Source organism: Engraulis encrasicolus, chromosome 14, assembly GCF_034702125.1.
Source record: "Engraulis encrasicolus isolate BLACKSEA-1 chromosome 14, IST_EnEncr_1.0, whole genome shotgun sequence".
NCBI lineage: Eukaryota > Metazoa > Chordata > Actinopteri > Clupeiformes > Engraulidae > Engraulis > Engraulis encrasicolus.
In genome coordinates, this window is record NC_085870.1 from 3,805,626 (window position 1) to 3,816,094 (window position 10,469).

At 42.3% G+C, this 10,469-nt stretch overlaps 1 protein-coding gene across 1 annotated transcript; it reads left to right on the forward strand.

Annotated features, from left to right (window-relative positions):
• Window positions 1–6,170: 6,170 nt before the first annotated feature.
• On the forward strand, window positions 6,171–10,463 carry LOC134463050 (proliferation-associated protein 2G4-like). Its single transcript, XM_063216298.1, has 3 exons — window positions 6,171–6,455; window positions 8,134–8,262; window positions 9,423–10,463. The coding sequence occupies exons 1-3, from the start codon at window positions 6,371–6,373 to the stop codon at window positions 9,530–9,532; spliced, it is 324 nt and encodes a 107-aa protein (XP_063072368.1). The 5' UTR covers window positions 6,171–6,370; the 3' UTR covers window positions 9,533–10,463.
• The last annotated feature ends 6 nt before the right edge of the window (window positions 10,464–10,469 follow it).

Here is a 10,469-nt window from a genome sequence, read left to right on the forward strand (position 1 = left end):
TGAACAAGTTGAGAAGATTCTTGGTCTGAATTAAAATGAGCATTTCCCACACTGAAACTATGTACAGTACAGTACAGTACAGTAGCATACAGTACAGTAGCATGCAGTACGGTGCAGTACAGTACAGTAGCATGCAGTACGGTGCAGTACAGCACAGTACAGTACAGTACAGTAGCATACAGTATAGAGTACAGTGCAGTACAGTACAGTAGCATATAGTACGGTGCAGTACAGTACAGTACCGTACGGTATATCACATCACAGCACAGTACAGTACAGTATAGTACAATAGAGTATGTACTGTATAGCAGAGTACACTACGCCACAGTACAGTAGCGTACAGTATAGTCTTGATGACTTGTAGGCTACTTTGACAGCTGTATCCTTCCAAAGCCAATGGGATTTCCACATGCTGTTGTTTAAAGTTTTAGAAAGACTTTTTGAGTGTATGAGAGAGGGAAGGCAGTCAGACATGTTTTAAACAAAGGACCACACCCACAAATAAAAAAATAACGAGCAATCAATAAATTAAGGGGTTAGATAGCCAACATGTCATCTAGGTTTAAGCCCAAAGTAGAACAGAAAACAGACATGTTACCATTTTGCTCTTTTAAAACAGTAAGTATTTGTCAATATACTGTATGTATGGTGTATTGCATATTGATTATTCATAATTTCCTAAGCATAAAGGCCCCTATCACTCCACAGTACACTTAGGACTTGAGATATACATGTCTGAACACAAATCAGCATACATTTTATTTTGTAATGGCCTTATAGAGGTAGATAATCCAAGCTGTCACAGACACTTGATATGTACATGTATTATTTACTTGATTGATATGAAAATTGAATATTTCAGTTGGGCTCATAGGCTTAAATCATTGAGGGGGTCCTAAGGAAGCATCGTGCAAAGTTTCACGCTTTTGTCAGCTCCGTAACGGTAATGCCCTTTTTGTCCCGTAACCGATTCCACTAATATGTATGGTGGCCACCTTGGAAAATGGACGGCCATCTTGGATTTCAAGTGGCCTGCATGCCTTTTCAAAAGAAGTTTGTCTAAAGGTGGGCTTACACTGTGCGACTTTTGCCCCGATTTTGCCCTGATTTGGCACTCACACGACTTTTTGAGAGTCGGGCCGATTTCTTGCTCAATCGCAGGTCAATCGTGAGTCTCGCATCGTGCAGTGTACATGGCGTAAAGACAAGCGATTTCGCCTCACGATCGTGCAATCGCAGGGTCGCAAGAAAATCAAAACGGTTTGAAATTCTGGTCGTGGCTCGTGCGTAAATCGCACAGTTAAAGCAGTGCTACGACCCGATTTGACACTTCACATGCACAAATTAATAGGGCTGTGCGATTCGCTGTTGAGCGCGACCTCATCTCCACCTCAGGTGCGCATGTTCCCTCCTCTGCAGACCGGGGAAACATGCCTGTCGCGTCGTACGGTGGAAGCATTTCGCTCGCATCCGACTGTCGGCTCGTGTAGTGTGAGGACGTGAGTCGTGCGTTGTGAACTTTTAAACAGTGAAATTCCATCGTGCAGTGTGAGCAGAAGCTTAAGACCCACGAGTGAAAATATCGCACAGTGTATGCCCGGCTTAGGGAGTATCTGTGACAAGTTCAGTGCTTGTATCACCATTTCAACAGTTGTTTCAGTTGCTAATTCATATCTGTATGGTGGCCATCTTGGAAAATGGGCAGCCATCTTGAATTTGAAGTTGCCCGCGTACTTTTTGAAAATAGTAATGTCTAAGGAGTATCTGTACCGATTCTGGCGCTTGTATCACAAACTGAAGTATCGGGTTTTAAAAAGGCTCTAAGCCTCCTGGCTATGGTTTGTATTCAGTGCTTAACTGCATTTGTTTTTGGAAAAATTTTAAAAAAAAGAAAAAAAAGTTTTTGTTTTTTGCAAAATCGTTAAAGGGGGGGGGGCTAATACTAATGTAGGGGGGGCTAAAGCCCCCCTAAAATAGGGCTAAGGACGGCCCTGGGCACTGCCAAAAAGTACCATTCTTCATACCTGGCCTTTTGATGTCATAAGGTGACCTACGATGTTGGTGACTGTAGAACTATGCTTCTCAAATAAAGTGTGGTACAGTGTGCCATTGTAAGGGGGGATAAGTATTGTGGTTTAGAGAAACCCGATAATTGTGGAAATTTAAGACAATTTGGTACAGCAGAATACTATAGTCCCACTTTGAGAAAATATTTATCTGAAGAAAGACTGGTCATCCATTTGATTTACTTGGCCAACATTAAGTCTGTTCAGTTCATCTTTGTTTTCCTGTTATTTGACCTATATTATATAGTTATTATAATTAAGGATTCTTCAAGTTTTAGAGTTGCCAGTACAGTTTTGTTGTCTCAGCCAGGGGTCAAATAGGCCTACTGTAGCTCTAGTCTAATTTGAATGCTGTGCAACATTCAATGCTCAGGCAGGGAGACTAAATGCACTCAATGGAAGCTGTTTGTGCTAAATACACTGCTGCCATTTTCCAAAATGCTTTTAATATCACAATTAGGTTATGGGGCCGTAAACATTGACCAGTCGTTCATTCACCAGACTGTCATTCACAACCACAGAGCGCCCTCTGGTGTCTCAGGGGTGTATTAGTGGATTTTCCTCCTTTAAAAAAAAAAAAAACATAGTGCATGAAGTGCACAAGTGCGCCATTTGATTTTCTGCACCTGGGGCAGCTGTCACTTTGAATGATGTAAGGCGCAAGTACAGGCCTCCCGGGCAACACGGCGTCAAACTAATGAGTCCCTGGGTGCATTCTAATATGCGACCTTGCCAGTTACTTACCACTTGTGCTTGTGGCCTCATACCAGGAAGTGATACGTCGTCATGACATCACTGATAACAGCATTATATTTCAATATCTCGCAAAAGCTCAATTGTAAACTCATTTTCTCATTTGCAAACTGTATGGTGAATGAAGAATAGTTCCCCAAAAATTGTTGTGGCTAGGCTGACAGCGGGGAAACTTAATTGTTTTCTCCACGGAGGCGGGGCATCAGCAAAACGTGAGGCCACAAGCACAAGTGGAGGAAGCAAGGTCGCATATTGGAATGCAGCCCCAGTAACTTAACTAACTGGTGTGTTACATTCATATGCGTCCGTGTGACCCCAAGGGGCACGTCAATCATTCCACTGTACACAACAGGGTAGTGCGACCATCTGAGCAAATTTGTTTATCTTGGTCTCAAGGGAGGTGGACAGACCAAGGATATGGATGGAACAACCATGTTGTGTGCTCTGAAGATAAACCAAGATAAACAGATTTGTTTTAGATTGTTCCAAGCATGTGGTAAAGTTTTAAAAAAAAGTTTATCATCTCAATAATCAAGCATAGTGGGACTGACATGGTTAGGGATGAAGGGATGCCGTCAACATTGGAAATCTGAATCACACCTAAAAGAAACATGCATGTCAACATGCACAGAGAATACTAAAACAAATCATGATACTATCCATAGGATTTCATTCAAATCTTACACCAATGTATTTAAGACAGGTGCAAACTCAAAATGTAAAAGTTTAATGAAAGAAAGGTTGAAATGCACACAGATGACCTCCCTTTTAATCCCTTTTCATTTCGAGACGCATTCGGGCCAACACGATCCCCCTTCTCTACCGGATTTTAATCTGGGGTGTACTCACTTTTGTGGGTACATGTTCAAACATTAATGGCTATATTTTGATTTTTTGTGAGTGACAAATTTAAGCCGTTATATATGTTGTTAACAGGACACTAATCATTGTGTCAAAGTCAAATTTCTTTAATGTTGTCCTATGAAAAGATATACTTAAAAATCTGCAAAAAGGTAAGGGGTGTACTCACTTATGAAACATACGGTAGGTAGGCTTATACACGTCTGTAATGTGAAATAATAGGCCTATAGCATCAGTAAAAGCTCCTGTATGTGGACTTGACCAATAATATCATTTATTTTTCTACTACTTCTTTCTTCACCTAAAAAGGAATGCACACCCGCAATAGCCTTGGTCTCATTAGCCGCGCTTCAGCGGCCCGGGGCCGCCCGGGGCTCAGGAGAGTGGCCGGCTCGGAGCTGCCGGCCCCGGGCCATTTTTTGCCTGATCGGACTCATAGCCGACCCCAGGCACATTCAGGTACACGCCTTGTTTGTGAAACGTCAGTCGGGCACAGCCCACTTTCACCCCAAATCACAGAAGGACAACAACAGAACAACGACAAAGAATAACAACATGCCCATTAACATGCATTCAACCAGCCATTATTGTTTAGCAATCGTTCAGCACTTATAAGAAGACGGTACTTAGAGGTGTGAATGCAGATTAAAACATGGCAAAGCTAGCAGCCATGTCAAACTTGTAGCCCAAGTTAAAATTTGAATTGGATCATGATATGCGAATCATGAGAATTGAGCACACAGCACCAATATCAACAAATATGTAGGCCCTATTTATTTTCTATCACTAATGACGGACATTTAGGTAGTGTGCTTGTAGGTCCAGGTAAGATGACTGTCTCGTCTAAAAACGAACATTACACAAACTAGCAGTGCGCTAAAAACATGCTAAAAGCATGCTAACAAAATCATCACCTGGAGTCTGCCTGATCTGACACCCAGACCAACGAAGCTAATTTGGTCAAAATCCAAAAAACAAGAAGTTATTATCTTACTCTTGGCGTAATCACAGGTACTTGTGGGTTGAATCAAATAATTCCAGAAACTCGTCAACAACTCCAGAAAGTAATGTGATGATGCTTTGTTTATTAACTGTAGCCATTCACTTAAATGGAACTCTGCAGCACTCATCTGCTTGTTAATGCGGACTCTGGGGGAGACTGCCTGCCGCAAGTGTCCTGCTACGGAACACAGAGAGATGAGCCACGCACGCGACTCTCCTCAACACGGCTGTAGTGATTAACCAGCCATGGAAAAAATAAAGTGAGACTGTGAATTGCGATGTTTACAAGGAAATAATTTTAATCAATAACAATGAAATACCCAAAAAAGCAATACCCATGTCAGATTCGAATATTAATGGCCAATTAATATTCGTTCGAATGTCTCGAATTTTCTTAACATTCGACTTATATTCGAATATCGAATATCGGAGTCAAAGGCTTAGTGGAAAGCATGCCAAATCACGATAATGGCACAAGAGTTGGCGGCTAAAAGCAGAAAAAAGCGACATGACTTAGCTATGACATCCCAAGTTTAAGTGTAGCGGTGCCCATGATGCCCTGATAACAACAAAAAAGTTATGTTGGCTAAATAACTTTAAAAACACAAACAGAAGTGCCAAGGTTGCATCTTATGAAATTATGCCATAAGAAAGCCAAACACCCCAAACTAATGCTTAACCATAATTTGCCCAGAATTTAGCGATAAGTCCCCCATGCAGCCACATTATTACACAGAGGTTGACCCCGCCTCCGAGCCTCGGTGGTGCTAGCTGGCCCATCGAATTCGACGGGCCAGGGAAAGCGGCCCTTAGCCCCACAACCTGGCCCGGCGGCCATCTTTAGCACCTAGCCCCCTTTTGATGAGATCACCGTCAGCCCCCTTTTGTCCGGGCCAGCCCGGGGCTGGCCCTGCAGTGAGACTAAGGCTAGTGAGGTCCAGGCTGCACTAAACTGCAATACAACATATCAGCAAACTGTGCATCATTATTTTATGTCCTTTTATTACAAGGATAAAGGAATATTTATTTGTCATGCATATATATGACACAGGGACACAAGGACAAGTACACGGGGTGGTGAAATTGCGAATAGTCTTCTATGCCTTTAGGCCTAGTGGACGAGTTTTTCCAGACCTGTCGGCTTAATGTTGATAATTAAGAGAAAGGAGTGGTTTGAAGTGGAGTGCCTAAAGGAACTATTAGGTTCTCGTGGATAGCAGAGGGATGAGAGTAGTCAGGCCTAGACATGAGGCCTGTGAGGCGCAATCAGATGAAGGAGTAGGCCTAAGAAACAAACAGTGTCCAGTGGAGTCGACTTTTCTTGACAGACAGATAGATAGATAGATAGATAGATAGATAGATAGATAGATAGATAGACAGACAGACAGATAGATAGATAGATAGATAGATAGATAGATAGATAGATAGATAGATAGATAGATAGATAGATAGATAGATAGATAGATAGATAGATAGATAGACAGATTCATTCATTCATTGCCACTAGAACTCTGTATCTGGAGCCCAGCCACCCTCTGGCCAATGCTACAGTATGACGCAAAGAAGAATGGGAGGGGCCACGTGGATGTGGAGGCCGACCTAAAGCAGCGGTGTAGAGCTAGCAAGCGTGGCTGGTCCTGCTGCTCAGTGGTACTGGATAGAAACTAGCGTGAAAAGCAGCCGTAAAGATGTCTGACGACGAACAGCAAGATCAGACCATCGCCGAAGACTTGGTTGTCACCAAGTATAAAATGGGTGGCGACATTGCCAATCGTAAGTGATGATATTTACTGAGCTAACTTGGTGAAATTTTGAAGTGGGGTGACCTGGTAGCAGATCCTTGGCCTCTCTTGGCACGCTATCGCTGTCTCGGTGGCTGTTAAAACCAACCATGTGCCGTGACAGGCTTCGCGGGCGGCTTATGGACGCGGGGATAGACTGAGATTAATAGGCCTATGTATGTTAGCATATCCTAACCTCATGTCGTTGAAATACATTTGCAAACTGCCATGAGGGGTAAAATAACATTACATTTGTCTGCCTGGTGAGCATTTGTAGTAGACTGAATTACCATGTGCCTCCAGTGCAATGTTTTGTGACCAGTCTACATTATGTCTGGCTACACAAGCTAATACGGCTAGTTCGCTAGCAAGCGTCATGCTGTAAACGGTAAACCTTGTCAAAGATCCCGCTCTCGCACAGTTGTCAACTAATGCCGTAGAAGCCGGATTTATGAATGTGTCAATTTCTCTGAAAAGTAACGATGCTTTTTGTAGCGTTGGGATAAATACATGTTTAATAAAGCAGATGTGCGCTCGTAGCTGAGGGGAAAGATGACGGGTACATCATGTATTTATCTGGTGAGAATCTCACTAACTTTTCATGCAAACTTCTTTGTCGTTAGACAAGCTACCAGACCATAGGGAAAACATTTGGCTAACATCTGGGAAACGTATGTGCGCGAGTCATGCTTATGGATCTTTGGTTTACCATCGGACGAAGTGTTCTCGTCTAGGCTACTACATCAGAGGAAAACCCCGCTAGAATTAAATGATCACCTTCTGTGGCTGTGGTGACCCATAGAGAAATTAATTTTTGACTGGACTGACTGGCATTACATTTTGGCTCACTCAGCCCAGGGTGAAGTAAGGTCGTTGTCGCTCCATTGCTGACCCAAATCATACATAGGCTGTCATGAGCACTGTGACTGCAACAGGTGCTAGACAAAAGGTCAAACAGGACTTTACAATCAGTCCCTTTTGTTCAAATGACAAAAAGCCCAAATAAATGAACCCAACAAAACTTCTGTATTGGGTATTCCTGTTTTAATTTCTTGGGTATTCCTGTTTTAATTTCTTGTTTATGCTCCAGTAATGGCACATTGTTCATTATGAAAGGACGTTTACTTTTGCATTGGTCTTTCTCAATCTGTTGCAGTGAATTGGTCAGCAACAGTAGGTTGACTATGTTGTAATATTCATAAGTCTCTCCTCTCGTCAGAATTTGGTGAATCCCCACTCTGGTCTCTAGGTCCTCTAGTGTTGTAGGTTTGATTTGGAAAGTCAGTACTGGCAGACATAAATATATTGTCCAGGTATCCTATTTTTGCATTACGTTTGTGGGAAAAAAAAGTGATGGGGGAGGGAAAGCTTGGGGTCATGTTCTCACTGTCTGTCCACACCAAAAACGATACCCACAGTGTTGCCAGATGGGAAAATGCTGAATTGTAGTACCAAAACCTCAAAAGTATCGTTTTTGGGGGCTATTTGGGAAAAAAATATCGTACAAGACCCAAATTGTTGTTTCAAGGCATCACAATGAACTAAATGACATCTCTGAAATTATCTTGCATGTTTTTTTTGGACAAAATTATTGTACAAATACGATAATTATCGTGCATCTGGCAACACCATAATACCCATCCTTTTGTTGCTGCCACTCTCTCTTCCAGAGGCCCTGAAGGTTGTGATCGACGCGGCCAAGCCTGGGGTGTCCGTGCTCAGCCTGTGTCAGAAGGGTGACGCTCACATCATGCTGGAGACGGGCAAGATCTTCAAGAGGGAGAAGGACATGAAGAAAGGTAAGAAGTGAACCGTCCACACATCAATGTATTGCACATTAATGACAAATCCATAATCATGTATGGGTGGGAACATTTGCTGGCAAGCACGTGGGGAAATACTTGTATGTTGTAGCCAGGTTTGATAGACCTGCTTCAACTACTGATAAAATAAAATATAAAAATGCGCTGGTGTGCTTTGATGTTCTTCAAAGTAGCTGAAAGATGAACTTTTAGGACTTAGCAGCCTTTGTAGCTCAGTTGCACTTTTTACTCGGCCAGGTGTTGTGATGAGGCTTGCCCCTGGTCTTTTAAAACCTGTATTGCTGTTAGGGCTGGGCAATATGACGATATATATCGTTATCGTGATATAAAAGTGTATATCGTGACTTTCTCCTGTATCGTTTATATCGTGATAGTAATTGTATCAATTTTATACAATTGAATATCATTTAATTACATTTCATGTTGCCACAATACACAGTATAAGTGAATGTAACTGTAAAAAAATTAATAAAAAGATCAATTTTAAAGAAAGGTTGTTTTGCGACATGAAAAAATAAAGAGCAAATAAAGATAATAACTGAAAACGTATGTAATTGTGCTATATCGTGATATAAAGTAATCCATATCGTGATCTAGTTTTTTTTTCCATATCGCCCAGCCCTACTTGCTGTTCAATTTAGAATTATATTTGTGGAACCCCATTGACACAAGACTGCCAGCTATCTATCCTGTGCATGTAAGGATTAAAAAAATATATGTGAACGAGACATTTATTTTTTACCCCTCAAATATATTCACTTATGTATATTAACCATGTTAATATATTAATAGTGTTAATATATTTAGTCAATCCCACACTGTAGGCTACTGCAGCTGTATCTTTGTCTTGTCTCGTTCATGAAGTCTCCAGAGCGCTTAGCCATCACTACATGTGAAGCACAGAGACATTCACCATTTCCCAATGTCAAGTGCTCTAGCCTTGGTAGTGCGTGAAAAGCCTAGTGATTGGATACTCTGCAGAGTTCACCGCAGAGTATCCAATCACTGGGCGTTTCACGCACCACCAAGGCTAGAACACTTGACATTGGGAAATGGTATCTGTCTGAGGTCTTCTGAGTTTTGACATGCATTTTCTCTCTGTGGTGCTTGTTTCTCTCGCCCTTCACTCTTTTCAGGCATTGCGTTCCCCACCTGCGTCTCCGTCAATAACTGTGTATGCCACTTCTCTCCCCTGAAGAGCGACCCAGACTACACGCTAAAAGACGGAGACTTGGTCAAAATGTAGGCACCTCGTCGGCAGCAAAAAAAAAACAAAAAAATGTTTGCAGAGTGACTCTGGTCACACTTTCCCTCTCCTCATCTGACCGTGTTACCCTTTTCCTCCTCCTCCTCCTCTTCCTCATCTTCCTCCTCTTCCTCCTCCTCCTCCTCCTCCTCCTCCTCTTCCTCCTGTTATGCCTCTCACTGTTGTCCCTTTGTGTGCGTTGTGTGTGTGTGGCTGTGTGCACGTCGTCTAATTTGCGATGTCTATCCCCTGTGCTCTCTTGTGTTGTCAGTCTCCCCCACCTCTCATCTCTTCTCCTCTTATCTCCTCGCTGTGTTGTCCGCCCGCCTGCCCGCCCCTGCTGTCCAGCCTCCCCCCGACTCCCTGTGTCCAGTCAGCTGTTGCCTCTGTCGCCTCCTCATCTCCCTCTTGTAATCCGTCTCTTGTCTGCCTGTCTGTCTGTCTGTTTTAAGTCTGTGCTGCACTTCTGGACTTGTTATTCAAGTTGCCAACCAGTAACTTTGTGCTGTCTCTTGGATTCGTCAGCCCTTTTAAAGGTTACGTCATTATCAGTGTTCATTTGCCTTCTGTTTCTCAGTTTACTGTGTCGTAGGAGTTGATTTAGAGGTGTTAAACCAGAAAGTGTCTGCATTTAGAAGCACACTCTTGCCTGACAAAAGAACTCTAAAATGTGCAGGAGGATGTCAGCATTGTTTGGAATTTGTTGATTGATGTTTGTGTAAGGGGGAGATGAGCATGTTTTCACATGCTGAAGTCTTAATTGCGAGACAAACTGTCAGTGTGCTTATAAATGTATTCACTAAGTTGCTGTACTTGCAACTTTGATGTAAGTCCCTTAAATATATTGAACCGTTTAGTCTTATTTCCACTTAAAAAAACAAAAAACCTTAAGCATAAAACTGTTACTTTTATTTTCCTCCCCATTCTGTGTAATTAC